Source organism: Canis lupus, chromosome 22, assembly GCF_011100685.1.
Source record: "Canis lupus familiaris isolate Mischka breed German Shepherd chromosome 22, alternate assembly UU_Cfam_GSD_1.0, whole genome shotgun sequence".
NCBI classification, from domain to species: domain Eukaryota; kingdom Metazoa; phylum Chordata; class Mammalia; order Carnivora; family Canidae; genus Canis; species Canis lupus.
The window spans coordinates 27,793,658-27,819,882 of record NC_049243.1 but is presented as its reverse complement, the minus strand read 5'-3'; the positions used below and the strand labels follow the sequence as shown (position 1 = coordinate 27,819,882).

Below are 26,225 nucleotides of genomic sequence, written 5' to 3'. Positions count from 1 at the left end.
GCTCAGGTGGTTTTGGCTCAGGTCATGATCTCAGGGTTGTGAGATTGAGCCCCATGTCAGACCCCATGCTGGGCATGGAACCTGCTTAAGATATTCTCTCTCTCTCTATTTCTCTCTCTCTCTCTCTCTGCTCCTCTCCTCCTCCCTTTGCCCCTCCCCCACCACGCATGTGCACATGTTCCCCCCTCTAAAAAAAGCGTTACCTTATTTAATTTGTTTTAAAAATAAATTCATCTTTTTCATGTATTTAGAAAAGTAATGGCTTTTAAAACAGCCACCAATTATTACCTCAGTTAAATAAATAAGTTACTAAATGAGTTTTGCTTCTTAATTATTTTTGTGTCAGCACACAAATCAGTAATGACAGTGAAAAGTTAAAAACACTAGGGCATCTTATGACCATGCCCTGTGTTTATTTTATCCATGTACTAATCAAAATTGTATTGTAAGCAGGAATGGGGTAATAATATCCTCAGCCTTTGTACTTTCTCATGTTCTATCAAAGAATGACTAGCTTGTGAGTTTCTTTAAAAAAAAAAAAAAAGATTTTATTTATTTATTCATGAGAGACACAGACAGAGAGGCAGAGACATAGGCAGAGGAAGAAGCAGATGGAAGACTCAATCCCAGGACCCCAAGGATCACACCCTGAGCCAAAGGTAGACACTCAACCACTGAGCCACCCAGGTGCCCCTAGATTTTGAGTTTTGGTCATCCTATCCTGAATGGCAAAATTAACTGATGCTAATATAAAATTTATTGTCTAATGAAATTATTATTTTTAAAAAGATTTTATTTATTCACGAGAGAGAGAGAGGCAGAGACATAGGCAGAGGGAGAAGCAGGCTCCATGCAGGGAGCCCGATGTAGGGACTCGATCCTGGGACTCTGGGTCACGTCCTGAGCTGAAAGCAGACACTCAACCACTGAGCCACCCAGGCATCCTGTTTAATGAAATTATTAATGATAATGAGGAGTTGTATCTTTGCAGAAAATATATATATTCCTAAAGAATATATTAAAAATAATGTTTATTATACTTAAGATAGTTCAATTAAAATCTCCATAAATAAGAATAAACAGAATTATAAAGTAAATATATCGTTTTAAAGATTAACACAATTAATCCTCACTTGAGCAGCAAAATAGAAGACTCAATCACATGTCATATTACTAATTTTAAAGGCTTAAAATGAGATAATTTGTTTGCAGACCAGACCTTTAAATGGCACTCATTTTAAATAAAACCTCCCAAATTTATTTTCCCTTTCAAAAATACATATTCTAATTAATTAGAATTGAAAAGGTAGTAGAATAGATAGAATGCTAGAGATAGATGGACTCTGCCTCACAAAATAGATTACTTTTTTTTTAAGATTTTATTTATGTTACAGAGAAAGAGATAGCACAAGCAGGGGGAAGGGCAGAGGGAAAGAGAAGATCTCAAGCATACTCTTCAGTGAGCACAGAGCCCAATGGAGTCTCGATCTCACGACCCTGGGATCATGGCCTGAGCCGAAACCAAGAATCGGAGGCTTAACCGACTGAGCCACCCGGAAGCCTTTCTTTTTTTTCAGTAAGCTCTACACCCAACATGGGATTTGAACCCATGACCCCAAGATCAAGAATCACAAGCTCTACTGTCCGAGCCAACCAGGTGCCCCCAGCCCCTAGATTACTCTTAAATTGACTGTTGCATGTTATATTTTTAAAAGAACATGAGGTTTTTGAAGTTAAAGTGTCATTCATTGAACCAACAAGCATTTATTAGCACTGAGCTGTGTAGGCCCTGGGGATATAGGGATAAAGAAAGCTCAAAGCCATCCTCTACAGAACTGCTGAGTGGGGTGGGTAGACAGGAAAACCAGCAATCATAGTAGGGTGTGATGACAGTTTAATTTGGATGTGTCCAGGGTACCAAGGAGCAACATGATCAGATTGTCCTTGAGAAAGTTTCCCTCTAGTATAACCCAGACGGAATTGGAAGGGGTAGCACATAAGACAGAGAAACAGAACCATTCAAAATTGGTATCGGTGGAAGGTGGCAAGAAGTTAAAGACAGACCGCCTACCATTGGGGGGATAAACTGGACAGATATTTGGAAGGCAGAACTGGCAGGTGTAATCATCAGGTTGGGGCAAGCAGAGAGTGACGGTGAAGAGTCCCAGAAATCCCCCCAACCAGAGAAGTTTATAACTTGATACCTCAGGGGTGGGATTGCCTTTTTTCCAGATAACAAAACAGAAGCAGAAACTTGTCTTGGTTAGGTAGATGCTAAGTACAGTTTTGATCATGTTGAGATTGCTTTTGGACTGCCACTTCCATGGTAGATCTCTTCGTAATGCTCCTAGGAGAAAGGCTGAGGTGTAGCTTCTTAGGAATCTTTTCCTGACAAGTTGTGGTGAAAGCCAGGGGAGCCAAGGAGAACATATGCAGGTGAGAAGAAGTCAGAGTCAAAATCCTAGTAGACATCTAGGTGACAGGTAAAGGAAGAAGTCTCTGCAAAAGAAACCGAAAGGAAAATATAACCAGAAACATTGGAAAATAAATATTGTCACTACATGGAAATATAAACTCCGAAGAGCCAAATAAAGTATTACCCTTAGACCTTGAACTTTTTGCTTTCAGTTAAGTATGTTTTTGTTATAGGATATTTTAGTTCGTTTATACTTGATTTCCACATGAGAAAGGCTAGTCTCTGTGTTAACACATTGTCTGTCCTATAAGTCCTAATTCACACTTTCAGCCTGTTTATCCAGCTCCGACCAGATATCCTGGTTTGTTAAAGCAGTGACTTAACGTATCAGGAGGCAAGGCAGAGGAGAGGTTCAAATGAGAGCTCTGGTGTCAGACTCCCGGGATTCAAATCCCACCTCTACAGAAAGCCAACTCTGGGTTAAGTGGGGTTGGTTACTGCAACCACTTCATTAGGAAGTTGGTAAAATTCACATCCGTAAAGCTCTTAGAACAAAGTGTGGTGCACGGAAAGTGTTATCTGCTTTGGCAAATATTGTTTTTATTAAAAATATCCACTATGGAATTGCATGGGGATGAAAGAACAAATCCACTTGGTCTCATTTACACATAATGAAAAAGACACTTAATTTAGCCCAGACAATTCAGTGGGGGTGGAGACTAATAACATTGATTATGTGTTTGATTGACTTGATCTTGTCAAATTATAAAATACTACATTGTTCTGTTTGGCCTGTAAAGTAATTTAAAACTTAAAATGTTAAGAAAATCAAGATCAAGATTTGCATCCGGTTACCACAAATCCTTTAATTTTTTTTTTTAATAGCAAATAGGATCTATTTTTAACTTATATTTCTTAGGGGGAAAAAAACAGAAAAACCTTAAATTTCATAACTATAAAATTAAATAGTCTTTTATTAAGCAGCTCTCATTTCTCAGGCATGTGCCATGTGTACTTCTTAGTTTCACAAGCATAGGAACAGTGTGTCCATTTGACAGATGGGGAAACAGTGCTTCAGAAAGCCGAATACTCCATCCTGAGACCTAATTGCAGATCGATGACCGAGCCAGCCTTTGACCAGGCTTCCTGCCTGATTTCAAAGCCTTCACTATTTTATGCCACCTTAACACCACCAAGACAGAAAGCAGCCTGGTCCACCCTGAGGACAAGTCAGGTGCTTTGTAATCTCAGCTCTAGTTTTCTGTTTCCTCCTTTTAAAAGTACCCGATTTCCTCCCTGATCTAAAATTGTGTGAACTTTTATGAACTAATGGAACAGAAACCAGAGGACAAGATAGGAATCTTGATTCTGGTTTCCCCACCCCCACCCCCCCATATGCAAATACCATTCCTCAAGTGAAACAGATTGTCACAGCAAATATGTTGAGCCTTGAGTGTAATGAAGCTCATTTGTCAGCGTCTGGGGCCCAGTAACTTTATAAAAGTTAAACAGGGACGCATTTCAGAAATGCACTTCTGAACTGGAAAAAAAAAAATTGCCTGTGCTTCCTGTTGCAAAAGGTGTTCCTTTTCAGTTGCTTGAGAAAATATTAGAGAAAAGCTGATGTGAGAACATGGCTGTTTTGTTTGACCCAGACTTTTACAAACTGCACATTCCTCTTCTGTGTATTGCTCACACGTCATTTTAATATGAAAGGGCAACCTGTCTTTTGTCTCAGTACACATTTACCTTTCAGCATTTCAGATGGTAAGATGGGAGGTACCTGAAAAAGTTATTTTTGTTTCGTGGGTTTTGGGAATCCATTCAATACCTGGTGTTTTCTTTAGACTTTATTATGCTTCTGCTGGGTAAATGTCATGGAAATGCATTTAGTGACTCTTAATCCTTTTCTTTAACCAAGATTGAAGGAGACAGGGGTTCTCATCATAAATCAGTTTGTTGACTGTTGCAAGAAAAAAAACCCTGACACGAGTTTCATTTTCTCAGGACACTTAATTAGACTTCTGTTCAAATAATGCCTGTGAAGACACACGCACACGCACTCATACACCCCCCACAGAGGCAATTATGCATAAAAAATTATACTTAATTTGAACCGCAAAAGTGGAGTTAAAAAGAGTATTTTGTAACAAAACTTAACAAACCTCATTTGTTCTTTTTTTTTCTCTTTTTCATCTTTATAGGACTGTTCCACTTTAAAAAATAGAAACTCTTGCTATTAGTTTTGGTTAACATTTTCCTTTTTCAGAGGTTCTCATAGCTTAGTCCAGGTTTTTTAAAGAACACAGCAGGACAGATTGTGCTCAAAAATGGCCAGATACTTTTTTTTTTTTTTTTTTTTTTTAACACAAAGTGTGGAAATGGCTTGGATTTGTCATGGGACATGGAGAACTTCACGCTTCAAAACTGAAGATCTACAAGTTAGTAAACTGCTCCCTAAGGTATGGTGTCGGATTAAGCTACCAATTAATTAGCCAGATCATGTCCTTCAGTTTTTCGTAGACACTAACAACTTAATATCTCGATTTAGCAAAGAAAAATCACCTACTAAAACTTATTGGTAAAGATATGTATGATACCATTTTCTATCATTTCATTATTTCACGGGATTAGTAGAGGAAACAAGGATCAAAGATGACCTGATGGTGGAGTCAAAACTTCCACTTATTTTGAAAACTATTAACTACGCTTTCAAAGATTTTGCCACTAGGGATTCTAAGGGTACTTGCGAATTAGACAAAAGGAAGGAAGAAGGTGGGCATGCTATTCTTATTTTTAGCTTATTTCTAGGGAAAACAGTTTCTGAATAACACAGTTGCAGAAATCTAATTCAAATGAGTTGAAGGACAATTCACAGTTCCTGAAGAAATTACTGGAAATCATGTTTACTGTCACCATCATTCAGCCTGATGCACAGCAGCTATGTGCAGTAGAAGCACAGACCCTGTGAGTTGCCTGACTCCTTTCATCATCCAAGCCAATTCTTTCCATACGGAAATTGTCTTGGAAATTGCACTTACCATTCGGTACCTACCACACTGACCTCTTAACATTAAATTTAGTTTTTTTTTTGTTTTTTTTTGTTTTTTTCTAGGAAGATTTTAAAGGAAAGAAGACAGATGGAAGAAAGATTTTTGTCCTCTGCATCCTTTCAGGGCTCATTTATGCATACTGCAATCAATCATACAAACGCATTTATCATTTTAATAAGTTTTTACTCACATCAGGAAGTTTCTGTTACCCTAATTTGTTTATAAGATTGTAGCCTTTAAATTGCTTTAAAGCACAAGCATAAGATACAATGTGCAGTTTAATACAATGCAGTAGCCACTAAATTGTTCTTTTATCCACTTCTAGAACTTGACTGGTCCAAAAAGAGCATTTATTGATCTTATTTTATTTTTAATAAAATGCCAGGCAGTAGGCAGGTATACTCAAAACTTAGATCTCTCTTAAGCAAAGGGCAGAAGTCAGCTCTCTGCCTGGTCAGAGTGGCCATCTCCTCCCCTGCTCCCAGTAGTTCAGCCTCTAGTTTTGAAGAGAGATTTGAAGGTACCATTTTCATTTTTCTTCTTCTTTTTTTTAAGCATGGAGAGAAAATAGCCAAACTGCAGTTTTATGAATGAGGCAACAGGGGCAAGGAATATGCTTAAGTTTTCCTGGATATTAAAAAGAAAGTATACCTTTTATAAGAAATTTTTGAGGAAAATTGACTTATCACTCAGGCAATTCAGTTTACTATTTTCAGATATGCTTTCTCCCTCCCGGCTCCCTACTGGAAAAGGTTTGCATTCTTCATTATATGCCTTCATTCATCACCTAGCCCCTGGTAGCTTGTTTTTCATTTTCATTGATTTTATTCAAGAATAGGGATGTACACGTCTGCCTCTTGTATTTTGCCTCATCTTTATTTTTCTTTCTCGAGACATAGTACATTAAATCAGTTTTGGGAGTACAGCGTGATTCAGTATTTGTATATGTTGTGAAATGATCACTACAGTAAGTGTAGTTAATATCTGTCAACACAGATACAGATGATTTTGTGTGTATGATGAGAACTTTTAATTATAATCTACTCTGAGCAACTTTCAAATATATAATGCAGTGTTACCCTGCTATTCCATTAGATCCCCACGACTTGGTTTTTCTGTAACTAGAAGTTTGTGCCTTTTGACCCACTTCACATGAACCATTTCACCTGGCCTTGTCTTTCATGATTGCTTATTGTGCTTGATTCCACCTCACAGAATACTTCTCTGATTTTGCACTAAGTTTTCCTGCTCCACCTTTGTGGGCTCACAGAAATCCTTACCATCAGTTCTGCTTTCCCTGTGCCCCACCCCCTAAAATATTCATATTTGAAATGATTCCACACTGCTAAACTACTTCCCTCCATATGCCTTCCTTCCAGATTCAGTAGAAGAGTCACTCATCATGGGTCGGAGTGACCTTGTAAAACAACTATATTGAAAGGGCTTGGGAAGGAGCCTCCATCACTGTGACTCACTCACATAGGGAAGACCTTCTTCAATTTTTAATGAGCAGAAAAGATCCTAAAACTATTTCTAAAACGCAGATTGGATTGAGTGAGCCTTTTCAGAGAGTTACTCAATCCAGAACTCTCGATTTAAAGCAGTTGACATGAAATACCAAGTGTGTATATTACTGTTAGAATTTTAGTTGGGGGGAATCCCTGGGTGGCTCAGCAGTTTAGCGCCTGCCTTCAGCCCAGGGCATGATCCTGGAGTCCTGGGGTCGAGTCCCATGTTGGGCTCCCTGCATGGAGCCTGCTTCTCCCTCTGCCTGTGTCTCTGCCTCTCTGTGTGTGTGTGTCTCTCATGAATAAATAAATAAAAATCTTTAAAAAAAAAAAAAAGAATTTTAGTTGGGGTCCTAAGTGGAGAATAAGCTATTATTCTATAGCCAAAATATTCCCTCACCCACTCATCCCGAATTAAGAGCATGCATTATGGACTCCAGTTCAATAAGTTAACATAATCAGCAAGCCTGCAAAAAGCTCGGGTGCCTCCCATACATCAAGGGTCGGTAAACTTTCTGTAAAGAGCCAGATAGAAAATTTCTAGGCATCACTAGCCATACGTTCCCTATTATGGTGCTCAATTATGCCATCACTGGATGACAGCCATAAACAATATGTACATCTGTGTTCCAACAAAAACATATTTATGGACACTAAAATGTGAATTTCGTGTAATTTTCACATGCCTTGAAATTGTCCTCTTGATATTGTCTTTCAACCACATACCAAGTATAAAAACCACTCCAAGTTCAAAGGTTATACAAAAACCAGGCCACAGACTTGCTTTAGCCTAGAAGAGCCATTCTGTGCTATGGATTTGCAGGTAGAACGGACATAAATGCCATTATTAAACAGCCAAAATGAAAGTAACAGTAAGACTATTATTGTAATAGTGAGAAAGAAATCAGAGAGTAGTAAGTGCCTACTCTGGGTGTACAAGGAAATCCGGAGAGCACCCAGAACCATAAACTGTCCCAGTGGTGGGCCATTCAAACCTTTAACATCCTTCCCAAGATAAGACTAGAAGCTCTTGTCTCCTCCAGGCCTCTACTTACTTTCCAGGCTCATCCCAGCTACGTGTCCCCTTCCTCTCACTCTGGAATGGCAAGGAGAGTCATACACATTTGACACTTCCACACCCATCCTTCAATTAAGAAAACCTGGTATTCTTTCCTTCCTAGGCCTTACACTCTCTGTAGCTGGTTCTAGAGTGACAGAGAGAGCCAGGAGATGCCTCTTGGTGGCTAAGTGTCTACCTGCTGAGCTCAGTGCCCCAAAGATGGATGAGTTTTCAAAGACATGATTTATATCAAGCTCAGCTTGTTAGAATCTTTACGCATGACATAAATTTCACAAACGCATGGGGAGGACATGTAAATAAAGGCATGTTAACAGTTGCCACTGATATACTAGGTAGGAGACACTCCATCATTTTAAGCTGATTTTTGTTTTTTTAAATTTCTGTTCAACTTGGGTCAATAGATACCTGCAGTTGAAGATTTTCATCTCCGTAGGATATCTGGAATGAGTCAAAGGTTGAGGTTTTGGGTTAATCTACTCAGAAGGCTTCTACTTGAAAGGAGCCCTTTCAGAGTAACCTGGAGCTTTCTGTGGCCCACAATTAGCACATCAACATTTCTAGATTTAACTGGTCTGTGCTATTCACTCACTTCTGAAAGGGTCACTTGATCCCAAAAGGACCCATATAGATAGCATTTATTTCAGAGTTGAATGAAAATTGTTGGGTCCAGTTCAGGCTAATTCTCCCATGTAGGCATCACTTGTACTCTCACACAGCTTAGTGGTTCTGTGTGTATGTGTGTGGCAGTTTTGCTGATTCATACAAGCATTTGTTTGATACTTATTCTAGGCTCCAAGGATACTGAAATGGTAGAGGCATAGTCCTTGCCCTCCACAAATTCAGAAACGAGTAGAGGAGAAAGGCATCTGAATAAAATCGTCATGATATATTGCAATAGATGATATAATAGAAATAAGAAATGCATGATTTGGGCGTACCTGAGAAAGTAGAACCAACTTTGAAGATGTGACAAAGTTTACATGGGAAAAGAATTATACGTTCCACTGTAGCATAGTGAAAAGCACTGGATTTGGAGCCAAATACATCTTTTTTTCTGACATTGGGCAAGTTACTTTACTACATTGAGCCTCCGTTTTCTCATCTGTAAAGTGGAGTTAACAGTACGCACCCTGCAGCTCTATGCATAGGAATCTGCAAAAGGCTCCCTTCGTTGTCTTAGGGCCTTTTCACCAAAGACTGTGTGTGGCCAGGAAGCCAGTTGTTGACTATTGGATGGAAGGAACAGAAGTAGAGATCACTTTTTGTGGGGTTGCTTGGGGACAGGGCATCCATTCTGAATGAGAGCCAGGAAAAAAAAAAAAAAAATCCCACACCTGGGTCAACCATTGTCTCTCTCCCCCTGGGAGCTCATTTGGACAATGGATAGTGTATCTTTTCCCAGCAAAGCCTTTGCATATTTTACTGTCCTTGCAAGTTGACTGAAGGACCCGGTCAAATTACATACTTCTTCAGACTGCTTTTCACTGTGAGTTTCAACACTAAAACCAACTTGATGATTCCTCAGGGCTCCCCCTAGTTAAATCCCTGAAAAGAGTATTTATTTAAACTTTGCACTCTGAAGCTATCTGGGATTCTTTTCCAATAGACCAGCAGAAAGTAGATATTTATGAATGACATGTATTTCATACCTAATTTCTGGGGAGCGGCAGAGTGCTCTACCTTTTGATGAAACTTTGTGCATATTCCCAATGACTGGTACATGGACACTGCGTCCTGAAATAGCCTTAAACCGTCTAAGCGATGCACGTTAGGGGAGGAGTAGCAAAACCAAACATAACTAATCACCCTTTATAATTCTTTGTGAGTCTCTGGCATTGGAGCATTAGAGCCCCCAGCGGCCTCAGTAGCGATGTAAAAATGCCTTTCTGGCCAACCGGTTGGGATTCTCTTATCCAGTAGTGATCAGTCTATGCCTTTTGCCGTTTTGGCCGAAAAGTAAGTTCCCCGATCCGTGAGGATGTGGAGTGTTCCCTAACTTGCCAGGTGTCACAGCAGGAGAGCCGAGATCGAAAGCCCCCACCCGACTGAGGCCAGACCCGCTGGCAGGCTGGTACGGTTTCCTGACAAAAGATGACCACGCGGAGCACTGGGTGGGAGCAGAGGTGCCCCCACCCCCCCCCCCGACCCCCCAACATAGCGCTGCCTTGGTGATCGTGGGAAAGTGGCGGAGCATCAAAGCGTGTGTCCCTTTGTCTTCCAGGAGAGAAGCCCTACAAGTGCACCTGGGAAGGCTGCACCTGGAAGTTCGCTCGTTCGGACGAACTGACGAGGCATTACCGCAAACACACGGGAGTGAAGCCATTCAAGTGCGCGGACTGTGACCGCAGCTTTTCCCGGTCAGACCACTTGGCACTGCACCGCCGGAGGCACATGCTGGTGTGAGGACTGCTGCCCGCCCAGCGGAGCACAAGAGCTGGGTCTCTTAGCGGCACCCCGTTCAGCAGGGCTGAATCCCCTCCACAGTGTCCACACACAGGGGCATCACCATCCCACGATGTCTGAAAGCAGAGCAGGACAAAAGAAGTCACACCTCTCCTTCCGGTCTGCAGGTAACCCCCATCACGACTACACGAGAAACGTCCTCACGCTGGCCCGGGAGATCCGTGACACAAACGCTGAAGAGACAGGCACGGGCCCCCGTGCTGTGTACTCTGCCATTTCAAGATGTTTGTAGCTTGTACGTTTTTCCGAGCTGTCAGACACTTTGTTATCGATACCTTGAAGGTCGCCCGCCACAAATTGATGGCTGGAGCGAGACCTTTTAAATTTGGATGATTCTCCCATCGTCCCCACCCCTTACCCTCTTTTTACTGCAATTTTAGTTACTGTCTCAGTAAGATAGAACACACATCCCATCTGTTACCAGCAAGCAGCATGAAAGTAGAGAAGAAGAAGCCTGTTGGAGAGTTCCATGACCCGAGAGTAAAGGGGGGCACTCAGGCAGCCCTTGGCACTAGCGTGACGGCATCTAGGTAGCACCACCCGCGACTTGTCATTATGCCATGCCCCGAAGAGAACCAACATTGAATCTTTCATTTGTTTGTCGTTGATTGTTTTTGTTTTGTTTTGATTCTGTTTCGTTCATCTGTTCGAGCAGAGGGGCAGCGACATTTGCAGGTGGAGTGTAGTCCCCGTGTCTGCCCCTGCGTGGACGAGCACAGAGGTGTTCTGTAGTTGAATAGGAAGAGCCTGTCTAAAAAAAAAACAAAAAAAAAAAAAAAAAACTACTGCCCCACTTCAAATCGCAGTGCTCTGTCACCTAGGCATCATCTCTTCCTGCCCCTAGTATTTGATTACAAGGAATCAGGGGAAAGAAAAAACAAAACAAAACAAAAAAACAAACAAACTTTCTTAGACACACTGGCACCAAGGTAAGAGGTGGGGCTGCTCAGGCAAAGTCAGTGAACATGAAAAATCAGACAAAGCAGAGATGGAATAACGCGCCTCTTGAGGAGAAAAGCAATAATGAATAAAAGGACTTTCCTACAATAACTTCACTGAGGACTCACGTTACCAATTTTCATACTTACTAAAGGGATTGTAAAAAACACCCCAGCATTTTAGAGGTCTTGGTTACACTCACGGCACTGAGGTCATCTTTCTGCTGTTTGTTGTCCTGCTCGGTTGAGTACCACAATTAAAGATTATGCTCCCCTTTTCGTGTTTGAAAACAGTTATTTAGTGACCAGAAGGGCCAAGGAGGCAGAGCAGGGAATTAACCCTTGGGTTAATGGGTCAGTTCTCCTTGGAACCGAGTCAGTGGAAAGAGAGTGCTCCCCGAGGAAAGCCTAACATGGTGCTAATTTCCTCACTTGGAGAGCCAAGGCTAAGTGACTCTCCATTAGGTTCTTCTATACAGATTTCATTTTCTAAACCGTGTCAGAGCCCAGCGGCTCTGCGTTCGGCATCTACGGGGATGTTGAGCTCATTCATCCTGCGCTGAGGGTGAGGGGAGATTACAGTCCCATCCACCCCCTAAAATTATGAGCCTTTCTTGCAACTAGCGGAGTATACAGTAAACAAAGCAATACATCACCAACAAGCATTCTTTCAGAAAAATACCGTATTTTTTTTTCCCCACTAAAAGCTGTTCTTTTTTTTTTTCAGCTTTTTGTGGCTAAGGGGCTTGGTGACATTTTTTGTTGTTGTTGTTGTTGTTGTTGTTGTTGTTGTTAAGATTTTTTATAGCTTAGATATACAAGGTTGCCAGCATAGACCTTTGCAATATATCTTAATTACAAACACTTGATTTGGGGAATTGCACAAATCAACCTCACAATATTCCTAGCTCACTTTTAAGTGTTTGAACATTCTGAAATAATTTCCGGTTGCAGAACTATCCTTTTTTAGGATCCTCTTCAAATTCAGAGAATCTTATTCTGACGAAGCAAGGAACTCTAAACATTGAAACAAGGACAATTCGTGTGGGATGCTATCAAAAGGAATTGTTTTAAATGTTCAAGCAACAGCATAATGATTTTCAGGTAAAATTCTATCTTCAAAACTATGTGCTCTGCAATTTCTGCCAGGTCTGAAAAACTCATCAGGCAGTTTCTCTCAAACAAGGGCTTTGATTCTATTGAGAAATAACTTCTTTTGCTATATGATCTATGACCCACCAAGCACTATTTTTTGGTTTTTTGATTTTTTTTTTTAACCAACTGGAAAGTTTTTTATCTGTACTGTATACAATTCCCACTTCTCATTGCCTGTGACCATTCTGGATAGAAAGAGATTTCCTGCTACATACCAGTGTTGGTTCCTGGTCGGTGGCAAAGAACACAGAGAGTGGCCAACACGGCCATGCCTCCCTCCCTGGCGGCCTGGGAACCTGGTTGGCAGTCAGTAGGTGAATCACCCGGGTACAGGGTAGACCTGATTTCATGCTTCCTGCTCTCATAAGATGGGCTGGTCTTTTCTCTGTGCAGAGAGGTCTTGAACGTGTTACAGGGAGAAACGGTTTTTGGAATTCATAGAACTGACAGGCAGTGGGAGCTTCCCGAGTGACAGCTTGATTTAAATTTAGCACAGAACTAAATGGGCTGCTCCTCTCTGATCACATAGGAAAGGCTCAGGGAAGTGAGCTTTCTCTCCTCACCCTCGGAGAGCGGAAACCAGACTGAGATGGTAAGTCAACCGCTAAAACCAGTCAGGGTTACGCCATATCCTCTCCACCCCACCCCTTGACATGCTCGAGACTTCTAAAGAGGGATCCAAGCACAAACCGTGAGTGAGCGAGTTGCTGATCTCACCCGGGGCTCGTCCTGGAACATAGCAAACTCTCCCTGGTGAGTTTTCTACTCGTTTTGCCGCATAGAAAGGAAAGCAGTTGGGGAGAGAAGGAATGAAGTCTTTAAATAGGAGAGAAGGAATCTTCAGGCATGGAGAGGCCTCCTCCATTTCATCTGGGTCCATTCTAGCCTCTTTTAAAAAAAAGCACAGTAGTAGATGATGAACACCAGGAAAGGTGCAGAATCCACAGGACTTGGCCGTCCCCTAACTAGAAGCATTCTTTGATTTTAACTTGGGAGCTCTTCAGTTTGCAGTGGGTTGTACGTGCATGTTTGAGAACTTCTGCACGGGCAGCCGTAATGGCTTGAGAAGCCGTGGTAGACCTGACCATCTCTTTGCATTGTAGAGATTGAATTCAGGGCAATTAACATTATTTGAAGAGTTACAAGTTACTGTGTAGTTTTAATAGATTGCCTCCTTATATTCTGACCTGAAGGTGTTAGGAAGCAGATTCCCACTTCCCCATCCACCTCAAGCCCCCTCCTGTCGATTCTGTGTGGACTCTGAGAAAGAAGGCTGCTTGATAACTTGTCTTAAGTTCTATTAAGACGTTTAGACTAAAATTCCTAATGGCTTTCCCATAAAGAACATACTACTGCCTGGCGTTACTTCGACAAAACACTATAGGACGTTGGTTTTCAAAAGCAGTTGAGTAACAGGAACAACCCGCATTTTTAAAAAAGAGCACTTTTTATTCACTCTAAAGTTTAAGTGGAAAGTGGAAACCAGGAAGAGGATGGTGAGGGGGAAAGAACTTACAAAATGCTCCAGTGTTTACAAATGCCAGTTCTAGGTGGTTAGAAAGGCCATTCTCATTGTGGTTGAAAATTTGGAAGAGCTTATACAAGGATTGTGTTCCTTTTTATACAATCCCCCCCCCTTTTTTTTTAACTTCAAATTTTGCCATTTGTGTTTTAAACCTAAATATCATTCTGCACTTTGAAATCAGTTCGTTAGAACGATAACATGTATATGGATAAAGATGCAGTATTCCTTATTCTGTACTTTATTTATTATACTTACCAAAGCTGCAATGGAATAAGTCCTGTGAGGGGAGACCTTCAGATATACTAATACGCCTTTGTTATGTTGTTACGACTGCTTAGAAATGTAGCCATGATGCTGTTATAAAGATGTTTCCACATTTATAGCAAGGATTGACAGTGATGTTAAGAATACCAGCACCCACGAAACGCTGAGTGTCAGTCTACATGTGAGGGAATAAACGTGAGAGAACTCTCATGGATCATATCAGGCCCGGGAAGCCTTAATACTCATAGTCCATAGTCCTGTCTCAGATTTTGCTCTGTACTCACGCCTGTAAATTGAGGAGGTAAATGTATTCTCTAATTTCATTGACTAAATTTCTTCCTTCAGTTTGTCTGAGGTAGTGCATCTCATGCAAAAAAAAAAAAATCTTCTCAATTTGATTTTGGTTTTGTTGAGAAAAGGGGTTTGGTAAGTCATGTCTTCCACAGTACGTTTCTACTTCTCCCCACACTGCCTTCCACTTCCCCGTACAGGCACACCCAGCACATACACGCCTGCATACGCAGCAGCCAGCGGGCTAGGAAATGCCGACAAGGAACTTTTTTAAAAGAATGAATTTGTAATAATCCATGCTGTCTAGAAATGTAAGTTATTTACCTTATTAGGGAATCAGCTTATAATGCTCTATGTGACTTTGCTTGCATTTTATAGTTAAGTGTACATAAAAATTTAAAAATGCTATATTTTCACAGTTTCATTATAGAGTAATATCTGTTTAGCAACCCATGTCCATTGGTACTTTAAATATGCTGAATACTGTGCAGTTGCAATAGAAATTCAGATTTTCATAAGAAAATGAAATAGGATACTGCATCTTTAAAAAAATAGAGTGAAAATATTTTGCTGTATTCGTAAACATATGTGATAGTGGAAAAATATTTTCAAACTCGCAAATTTTACAGAGGTTGTAAATAGTTTGATGAAGTATGTTGGGAAAAAAAGAGCTTCTAGTTTTCATCACAATAAAAAAAAAAGAAACTTGTTCAGATATGCCTTGTATATCTTACAATTAGCAATATTGCCATGGGAATTCTGTTCCACTTTGGCAGAGCACACACCTTGTGTTCTGACAAAATGGAGTGGCCACTTGTCTCAACTTAGCCAGGATGGTTTAAAACACAGGGAAGTCATTTTAAGTTGCAAACAACTGATTCTAAATTCAAAACGTCTTTGCCTGAAAAAGGGGGAGATAGCTGCATAGGATGTTACTTGTGCTAAAGAGAATCATCTACAATTCTCTTTCCTCAATTATCTTCCTCCTCAGTGAACCAGTTCTTGATGAGAACAAAAACAAACAAACAAACAAAAAACACAGCCGTAAGGTGTTTAATTCCAGAGGGAACGAATAGTTTTAAGTGTAGCTACATGCTGACAAGATTAAGTGCTATGGGTATGGCCACATGTTAAATGAATCTATACTGGCAATAGGAATAAGCTAATGCCCATTTTCAGAAATGAATTAAAAGCTGAAAGTGCCTGTCAATAGACATTATGACCAATGAGATATTCCTATACTTTTACACAGCAATAATTCTTCATTAGACTGGATTTTTTCTCCACGTTTGAGAAACACACACACACACACAGAATAAATATATGCACATAGTAAATTGAATATCTTCACACAGCCACAAAAATTCTTTTGTGATTCTTAAATATACTTAATCTTGTTTATGTTAGTACTTCTTAATTTAACCTTACTTACAGAATGTAGGAATGCAAATCTGAACGTTAAGTTCTCTTCAACTTACACTCTGGCATATGGCAATTAAAATTTTAAGATAAAAACTTCACCGATTTGCCCCAAACTTGCAAAACACCTTGTGTGGCTCAAAAAGTTTTGCTCAGTCAACAAAAGCCAATTTATTTCGAGCAAAACACTAGAGAGATTTGTTTGTTCTCCTTTGTTTTGTCCACTAATATCAAATGCACAAGTTCATCGTTACATTTCTTCATTCCTTTCTCCTTAATATTTTCTGTTCTCATACAAGAACCATTTTGGGATGAATATCCACACGATCATTTCTCCCCTGAGAAGTCTGCTAAAGACTGCTGACCCTTAGTAAGCCTTGCTTTAACCGAGGTTTGCAGTTGGTCCTGGAAGTTACCAGATTTACATTCAGAACTTCCCTACTTTTTCCTGTAATTATTTTACTGCCAGAAGTGGAGTCATGAATAGAAATGTACAATGAGATTATACGAATAGGCAAGAGCCCTGGAAATTGTCCAGCCTTACCATCGCAGAGCACAAATCCACCCAAACAAGCTATTGAGGGCTATCAGTAAAATTATACTCTTTCAGAGCCAAACATTTGGTAAGAGCAATTTTAAAAAGTATAACTGTGATTAAACACTCAGGCTTTAGCCAGGGAAGGCTACCACAATGGACAGTGATCTACGTATTTCTCCAGAACCAGACCACAGGCCTAGAAAACCATCTACTGTTTCCTCCTCTAAGTTTCAGAAAGAATGAAAAAGAGAAGGAAACGTGCCAGGAGAGGATGCAAAAGAACCAATGAAGTGTCCGAGGGAAGCAGCTGGGGTCTTTAATCTCACTAAAGTCAAGTCTTCTGGCTGGGCTGTTTTCTGTGAGGTGTCTAAAAGTGCTAAATGAGAAGGTCCAAAATTCAGCAAACCATGAAAACAATAGCTATTCTTTCTTAAACTCTTACTCTACACCAAGCACTCTACTAGGCCCCTTTTAGACACGTTGCCTCTAATCCGTAAACAGGTCTGCATTTTATGGTTGGGAACCTGAGACACAGAGAGTTGGCTGAGTTGTCTGCAGACACAGAAATAGTGAACGACAGTGTGGGAATGTGAAGCTACACATCTCTGGCTCTGAAGCCTGAACTCTGCCCACTGCACCACGTTGCACTTGTCTTCCCAGCAGCCAAGCTGTCGTATTTCTAACTCTGAAGTAGTTTCTTGGCTGGGTAGCCCTATTTTCCAAGTATGAGACAGCATATGATATGAGAATGGTAGCTAAGGTTTGAAGTCCGTCTTTTCCTGGAAAGTCATGCATGAAGGATCATGCATGTAAATACACAGCAATGACCAGTCTCCCCGAACTTGTCACTTCCTTCTAACTGGTTGGCCTGGAGATCCCAAATCATTAAAACATTTTAAAGACTAGAAGCATCTTAGCCAGAGTGGGTTTTCTCAATTCTACGTATTTCTTTGTAGGTATAAGAAAAACCTTTCCACCTGTAGACCTTCTAGAATCTGCTCAATTTGCATTTGGAGTTTGCACCTCCATAGAGTGAGTTGTTAATAACAGAGCCCACCCCCGGCAGCTGTTAAGGGGGTGGCGATCACAAACATTCAGATGACAAGCAAGGAGAGAGAATGGAGAATCCCTTTTCCTTCTCACCTGACAGTACCACCTTGGAATGTTTTAAATACTCTGATGAATAAGCTGTTTATAGTACTGTTGTTGGTTTAATTGAATTTATGTAAGAAGCTGTCCGATGTCAGAGGAATCAACGCCCACCCCTTTTCTGTGTAGGACAAAGTTTCTGACAGTATTGATCCATGGAAATACTAATGGGCTTAGAAAACATTAAGAGAATGTCATTTCTCATGGTGTTTCTTTTTTCTGAAAATGAATCTCCTGAATTATGATCTTTCTCCCTGTTACTTGGCCGAGGGAAGAGACAAAACCTGTATAAACCAATTCCCTTCTGTGCTGAGAGCAAATGTAACGTATGCACAAGTCACTGTGGGAAGGGGTCTCTTCTCCGTTAATTGGGTTTCACAAGCAACAATTTCTCAACAACAAAACCACAACTCTAAGTGAGTTGAAAAGAGATGAGTAGTGACAATAGTCACATCAGTACTTTTTTTTTTTTCCTTTCTGGGTTTCATCTCTAGAAATTTTAAATGTTTGAGACACTGGAGTCCGCCCTTTGTGCAAAGCAAAAACCAATGACTCTATGTGAATTATATCTTGCTTTTTCCAAAACAGGCATACCAAGACTTTCACAGAGATTCATTTTTGATGAGAAATGAGGGTGAAGAGGAAGGTAGAATTTGGGTCAAATTCTAGGAAAAGTGCTCTAGTAATCAAAAAGTAAGACATTTCAGGGACGTACTGGCATCTTCCCTTTGCTAATTTCATGCTCCAAAGATACAGCATAAAACATTATAGAAAAATGCTTTTGCCCTACTTGTGTTTCTAGTTTTCCCATAGCAGAATTTTGTAATTACATCCAGACTACAGTACACATTTTGTTCCTCAGACGTCATTACGTTGGATGGGTATTGTTGAACTGGGGCACTGGTGCCTATATTCAAGGCTCTTTCCTATCAACTTGTCTGTCCGCAATTTGTTGTGTTTAAAAATTCATTTTTGAGAAATCACCATCCTCCTCCCCTACCCCCCACGGAATGGTGGCTGTATTGTTTCGTCCATGTCTATGTGGGACACGTTGCATCACATGGCAAACCAACTCTCTGTGGATGTGAGATAACTACTTACAAAACCAGCTTGAAAACATCGTCTTATGTATTATGTCATCCTGCATCATAATGCAATTATGTGTATCATAACATGCTCATTTTAAAAAAGAGAAACCAGCAAATTCATGTTTGTCCATTGAAGAATGTACTCAGAACTTTCTGTGTTGTGAAACGATGAGAACAGACCACCTTTAAGATACCCACCTGCCACTTAAAATGACTTAGTTATAATTAGTAGTAGTCTAGACGTTGCTCTTGGTGTGTGGGGGTCAGTTCAAACGTCATGTTCTTCTGAATAAATCTCTCACTAGTATTTGAAAAAAATATATGGGAATAAAGAAAAATATCATCTTTGGCCAAGTCAAGCAGGCATCTTTTTCCTTTTCCTTGACACTTAGCTCATTATACATGATGACTGGATCACACGATCCATCTGTGTAAAAATACAAAAACGTCCTTTAGTTTACAAAACAGTTATTCTAGGCTCGAAGCCTCTGAACAGCAAATTGAATAGATGTGCTGCGTCTGATTCACTTAACAGATGTAATTTTACAAAAGACTCTTGGGTCTCTGACCCCAGAGAGTCAGAATGCCCACAGGAGGTCCTATGCATTAAAGGACAAAACCCCCTCAATGATGCTGGCAAGCAAATGTGTTAATTTCTTAAATCTTCATTTGGTTTTCTGTTCAGAGTTTTAATTGCAAATGAATTTATTTCTCCAGCTTATCTAAAGATCTAATTTCCCAATAGTTTCCTCTGCATTTATATACTCTGTAGTGTTTAGGCAACCCCTGTTATAAGTTTATTAATATTATGTAAGTGTTGTTCTTGTATTTATGTATAGTGTATGTATTGTAAATATACTCAGAGCTTTTTTCCTTTTACTGTAAAATGGTGATTTTTTTTTTTTTTTACCCTATGATAATGTAAAGGGAGACCCTCCTAATGAGATTCTCTCAGAGGATGATTATTCCAGTCTATTCTCAGAGATTTAAATGAACAAGTGTTATCGTTTTTAATGGTGTCTCAGACATATTCTGTTGGTGCATTGCTTTTCTGTATTCAACTTTCCTATGAATTGAGCTGTGAACCGAAATAGAGTTTAAACCTTTAACTGTATGCATTTGTATAATTATCTGAATGAAGGCATGAAGGTTAAATAAAGCATTTTGTATGGAACAAAACTCCCTAATTATTACTAAGGCTGACACAGACACTTTGGAAATCATAGTTATTAACCATTCTAATTAAACCTTTGTTATGAAAAGTTTTACCACTTGTGTATAGTGATTTGAAACACAGAACGAGATATACTGCATACTCAAAAATGAGCGGGACTTCTATTTCATAACGAGCCCCTGAAGAAGTATTCCTAACTTAATATTTTACTGAATGTAAAACTAAAAAGTGATCCAGATATATGAAGTTATATGAAAAAGATACATCTTTCAGAGCCGAAAATGGAATCTCTAATTGAATGAATTATTTTTTCATATCTCATGTATCTTCCAGCACATGCCAAAGCTAGTTTATTTCTGTACATTTTTAAGAAGACTGGATTATGAAGCTTTGAAAATAAGACCATTAATGAGTAGAGTATCTTTTGAATAATTGCTAAAATAAGTACTTGAAGAATCAAAGTATCCTGCATAATGTCCTTCAATTGAAGATCTACCAGAAAAATCCATTCTACAATGAGAATGGTAGTAAATACTACTAACAATTATATAGAAAGGTAATAGAGGATAGGTGATCAGTACATTTTTACTAAATTATTTGTGAATATCTTAGTTACACCATGCTAGAAATACTCCATTAAGGCAGAGGCCAATAAATTAGAGAGGTCAGTCTTGTTCTACACTGTGGTGAGCAGGGTAGCAACTTGTAAGGCTGAACCTAATTCATTCCATTGCTTCATTTTGGGTATGACTTTGTACCAAAACGGTAAGTTGGACATTAAATTTGTCTTTGGCCTGATTTTCTGAGAGTCCTCTTTAGGCCATGCAAACAGCCAAACCAGCTCCCCAGTTATGTGTTTTGTTTATTTTTCAGTTCATCCCAGGAAACTTTATCATAAGGATAGACCAATGAGACAAATGTCATGGAATAGATCACATGATACTATTTTACTCTCAAGGTAATTTTCTTGTTAATATTTCTTCTTCTGAGTGATTCCTGGAGACTTCAGCAATAGGTGGAATTATATAAGTGCTAGATAATTCTGTAATTTCCTCAATCTCTTTACTCTGGTTGTTTCATCATAGCTAAGATTTCTAGTCCATATATTGATAGTTTCATTGTTTCGTACTCTCTCCGATATAACAACTATAAAACAATAGCATGAAATGGCTAAAAGTACTAAAATGGCATTGTACTTGGGATTAGAATACCTTGGGGCTTTATCAAAGAAGAAAGAAATACATCAGTGCTAGAATAAAATCATGCTCCCTAAAAATTTTTTTAGTCCCAGATGGCCACTGATGGTTTTCATACCATATAGTGCATTGTCTTCCCACCAAAGTTGCACATTTCCTTCAACACAATGAGTTCCTTGTACTTTTTCTGAGTGCTGTCTGGATTTAATATATTTCTCTCCCAGCAGTGTAATAAGTATAATTTACATCACTTCCTGTTTAGTCTAAATTCACCAATGAACGCCTACACAGCTCATACACTTGAGTGATTATTTCTGAAATAAATTACATTTTCCTTGTACAGGAACAACTTTTACACAATCTTTTTCTTTTACAGTTTCACTGTGTTAGATTCACAAGTGTGTGTGTGAGAGAGAGAGAGACAGAGACAGAGAGAAACTGTTTTATGAGTCCACAATGACATCAGCATCATTAGACTTGAGCAGGTATGCTAAAAACAGGTTCACTCAGGAATGTCCTAGAATTGCTTAAACACATGAATAGCCATCGTGATGCACCCTTTTTTTATAGCTACAGTTTATGTGGATACATTGTAATCCATTACCCTGGAGAGAACTGCAAGGCACTGCAAGTCTGTGCCATGAGTTACCATAATATCCACGTCCCTTGGAACTTTCACACTGTACCAAAGATTCAGGTCAGTTCTAGCATCTCAATAGCAGCCTTGCCACTGGCCCAGACTCCTCTGAACTCTTAAGCTTGATCATAGACCAGGTCAAAAGGTAGATGCAGTCATGAGGATGAACATCACCGATCATCCTCAGGGCCCTTTAAGCTGACACTGGTGTGGCTACTACATTCTGTTGCTAATCTAGGGTTTCTGGACCCTACTTCACCTTTCATTGATGACTTGGAGTCATTGATTTGTAATATGTTTAGCACGAATCCACAGTCACTTAGACATTGATTGTTGATTATTTTGTAGTATATATAACAATATTCTGTATCATAAGTGAACATTTAAGTTATATTCACTATATCTAAAATAATGGGGGAATGGTTGGGAAATTTCATGAAGTTTATTTGTTCAGCCACTCGTACGTGACACATCAATGTTACTGTGTTTCCTAGTAACGATTTCTACATGCATAAAATCAGGAAAAACACATATTTGAGTTATTAGTCTGTGTAGGTATTATACTAACCAATGTAAAACATAAAAATTGTACCTAAGACATAATCTCAAACCATACTTTTGGTTACAAACCTACTTTGGTTACATCCTACTAGGGTAGATAAATACACAATTTCTATAGTAGAAAATATAAATGGATTAGCACCACGGGACTAGCTACCGTGTCATGAAGGTCTAAAGGTAGACAGAATGGCTTCTGTAACACAGGTAACCAGCTGGGCCTCCATGTCCCCTGAGATCTATATTGCATGCGGATGCTCAGATCCCTAATTCCATATGAAAGCCCTCCCCAAGATTTCTGTGAACTTTATGGGTATATGCAGCTCTGGGAGGAAAGGAAGCATGGCTGCTTGCATTATCACAATCAACTTAGTCTCTTGGCTTAGGTGATCATTTTAAGGTCTGATGCGTTTTCTGTCCTGTCAGCCTCTTCCTAGCTTTACTACACAAGTGCGCACATACACAAATACAAGGGAAGGGGAGGAGAGGGGAGGATAGAGAAGGGAGGGAAGAGGAGAGAAGAATAGGGAAGGGAAGGAAGGGGAGAGAAGGATAGGGAAGGGACAGAAGGGACGGGACAGGAAGGGAAGGGAAGAAAGAGCAAAGAAGATAAAGAGTAGCTTTTGTTTCAGTTATGTACACACTGGCATGCATATGAGGTGGTCCAATGTAAAAAGTTAAGTTTGAAAGTCTCTGACTGGTCTCTGTCTTTCCTTTTGTCCTTCCCAACATCTCCCAGGGCAAATCCCAGTGTATTTGTTTCTCACACTGACCAGTTTATTCATTGTGATGATTAAATTCATATGTTAATTTGACTGGGCTACGGTGCTCAGATATTTGGTCAAACATTTTTGGGTTGTTTCTGTGAAGGTTTTTTTTGTTTTGTTTTGTTTGTTTTGTTTTTTGATAAATTTAACATTTAAATAGTGGACTTCAAGCAAAGGAGAACACTCTCCATAATGTAGATGGGTCTCTTTCAATCAGATGAGGGGCTTAATAGAACAAAGACTGACTGCCTCCTAAGAAACTAGGAATTCAGCCAGTAGACACCTTTGGATTTGAACTGCAACCCTTCCCTGAGCCACTGAGTCTCTAGCCTACCAGTCCACCCCATCATATTTTGGACTTACCACGCCTCTGCAATTGTGTGAACCAATTCCCTAAGGTAAATCTGTCTATACATAGAGATATAAGGGATAGAGATAGAGATATAGATACACACACACACACCACGCCCTGCTGCTTCTGTTTCTCAAGAGAACCCTGATGCCTCCTTCTACTTGATTACTCAGGCTAGTTCTCATCTCCCTGACCTAAGGGTCTTACCTTTCCTCCTATAGGACCAATCCAAATATTTTGCTAAATAAAAGTAGTCCCTCCTGAAAACTCTGCTGCCAGTTACAGTTTGAAATAGAGATAAGAAGGTCATTTCATGAGGGATGTGGTTCGTAGCAGATGATGTATTTGGCTGTAATATTTCAACTGGCTTAAATCAAATGATTCCCATAATTGGAAGACCAAAGCTACCATAATCTTTTCAGAATTGATTTATCCCTGAAACTTTTGTCATCCCTGTTCCTTTTGGCAGCTTCTATCTCAGCTTGGCAGTAAAATGGTTGCAAAGTCCCAGGCCTCATACCCATGTACAAGCATAACAGAGAGACTTGCTCCCAGAAGCAACAACAGGAAGAAAAACCTGTAGCAAAACCCTCTTCCTATTTCATTGGTCCAGATTCAGAAACAAGCACATCCCTGAACCTATCTTTGGCAAGGGAACCCTCAGAGTAGGCCAGTTCCCTGTGCCACAGGTTGGGGCCAACTTCTTGAGGCTCATGAGCTTCATAAGGGAATAAAATGGGTTCACTGTGACTTGAGGTTTTCAGTCAACTATTTGTTTTGAAAATTTTAAAACCTACAGAAAAGCTCAAAAATAGAACAGTGAACATCCATATATCCATCAGATTCAGCTAGCACACTGTCTATACACATTTTTTAACTGTTCAAATGCAAGTTGCAGAAGTCTTTAAGTCTTCTCCCCTGAATATTTTACCACCTTATCCCTTCAGAGCAAGCATGTGTTCCCATCAAAGTTGTAAAAATGTCTCAATAATATCCTTTACAGACTTTTAGCTTGGGGACCCAGATCCAGCCAAGGGTCACACAATCATTAGCCTAGCCACCATCCCCCTTTTTCTTTTCCTATTCTTTTTTGTTTTCTTTATTGGTGTTTTCGTTTAGTTGTTTGTTTGTTTGTTTTGATGGTGGTCTTTCATGACTTTGACAATTTCAAAGAATCTAGGTCAGTTGTTTTCAATGTGTCCTTCAATTTCGATTTGTTTCCTTATGATTAGATTCAAATTAAACATTTTCTTTAGCAGGGACACTGCACAGGTAATGTAAAGTCCTCAGTGCATTGCATAGAAGAGATGTAGGGGCCAGTTTCTCCCACAATTGGTAATGTGAAATTTGTTCACCATTACAAAAAAAAAAAATGTGTGGGTTTTGTTATATCCTTGAGGTGTTTTTGGACCTTGAGGTTGAGTATACATCCTTAAAAGAGAGGGATCCCTGGGTGGCTCACCGGTTTAGCGACTGCTTTCATTCAGCCCAGGGTCATTCAGTCCCTGAATCGAGTCCCGCATTGGGCTCCCTGCATGGAGCCTGCTTCTGCCTCTGCCTGTGTCTCTGCCTCTCTCTCTGTGTCTCTCATGAATAAATAAATAAAATCTTTAGAAAAAAAAAAAAGAGACTCTGCAGAAATTATTTCATTTTTAAAATAAATATATAATTATTAAAGATTCCAAAGCTTAGTTCTTCCTTAACATTTTACTTCAACATCTAGATAATATTACTGTATTTATAAATTTAGCAAATGTAACATATGTTTCTAAGGCACTCGAACATTTAAAAACTACATCTGTAAATTTAATATATATGCTTTCTCTTTTAAGAACTTTCATAGAAGGACTCCTGGGTGGCTCAGCAATTGGACCTCTGCCTTTGGCTCAGGACATGATCCCAGAGTTCTGGGAGTTCCGGAATTGAGTCCCACATCAGGCTCCCTGTGAGGATCCTGCTTCTCCCTCTGTCTATGTCTCCGCCTTTTCTCTGTGTCACTCATGAGTAAATAAATAAAATCTTAAAAAAAAAAACCTTTAATAGATTAATACCAAGTCATTTCAAGAACTCAATATTTTCATAAATCTATTAAACTTTAGGTATGGTGATTCTTAAATTCTCCAAATGTTCTGATTTTGCATATAAATTTTATAAGATTTCAACTTAAAATTTAAAAAAATTTAGTCATTGCTTAAATTATATATTTCCAATGAGATTCATAAAGTTAGCTTCTAGCAGGACATATTCTATTAGTTATTCTCTTAGTTATTACAAGTGTCAAATATGGATACATTTCTTATGCAAAAATATTCTCAAAAATTTCTATACTTAACCATAAACTGTCTTGGGGTTAAAAGGAAATAATTAGAACATTTCAAATAGTTTGGGGATTATCTTCTCAGATTGAAGTTGCATTAGACTAGAGATCTCATTGGAAATACTGATATAGTATTCTCACCTAGATGGGAAATCTATTGAGTTATAAACACAGAGCTCTATTTATAACGTAAAATAAGAATTGATAATTTAGGAAGAGTGGTTAACTGGATGGTTATGTACTTCACATCCCTAGGCTAAATTTTTTTACTATCAAATTTTTCCATACTCTGAGGGAAGTCTGTACATACCCATATATACACACATACACACCCAA

General features: G+C 39.4%; 1 protein-coding gene and 1 long non-coding RNA gene across 12 annotated transcripts in view; one reads left to right on the top strand and one right to left on the bottom strand.

Annotated features, from left to right (window-relative positions):
- The window catches only part of KLF12 (Kruppel like factor 12), a 591,277-nt gene extending 565,821 nt beyond the window's left edge, over positions 1 to 25,456 (top strand). For 9 of the 11 annotated variants that reach the window (XM_038569734.1, XM_038569735.1, XM_038569737.1 and 6 more), the window contains one exon: positions 10,280 to 11,314. In XM_038569734.1, the coding sequence (XP_038425662.1) occupies positions 10,280 to 10,461 (182 nt within the window). In that variant the 3' untranslated portion in view covers positions 10,462 to 11,314. Of the gene's footprint in view, positions 1 to 10,279; positions 20,155 to 20,935; positions 21,021 to 21,634; positions 21,744 to 25,404 lie in introns of those variants that run through there. The other 2 variants (XR_005376376.1, XM_038569736.1) reach the window with 2 other exon arrangements.
- Positions 1,745 to 12,969, bottom strand: LOC119865202. The gene is made up of 2 exons (XR_005376379.1): positions 12,830 to 12,969; positions 1,745 to 2,499 (listed from the first exon to the last, which is right to left on the bottom strand). It is a non-coding gene; the product is annotated as an uncharacterized LOC119865202 (long non-coding RNA).
- Positions 25,457 to 26,225: the final 769 nt, after the last annotated feature.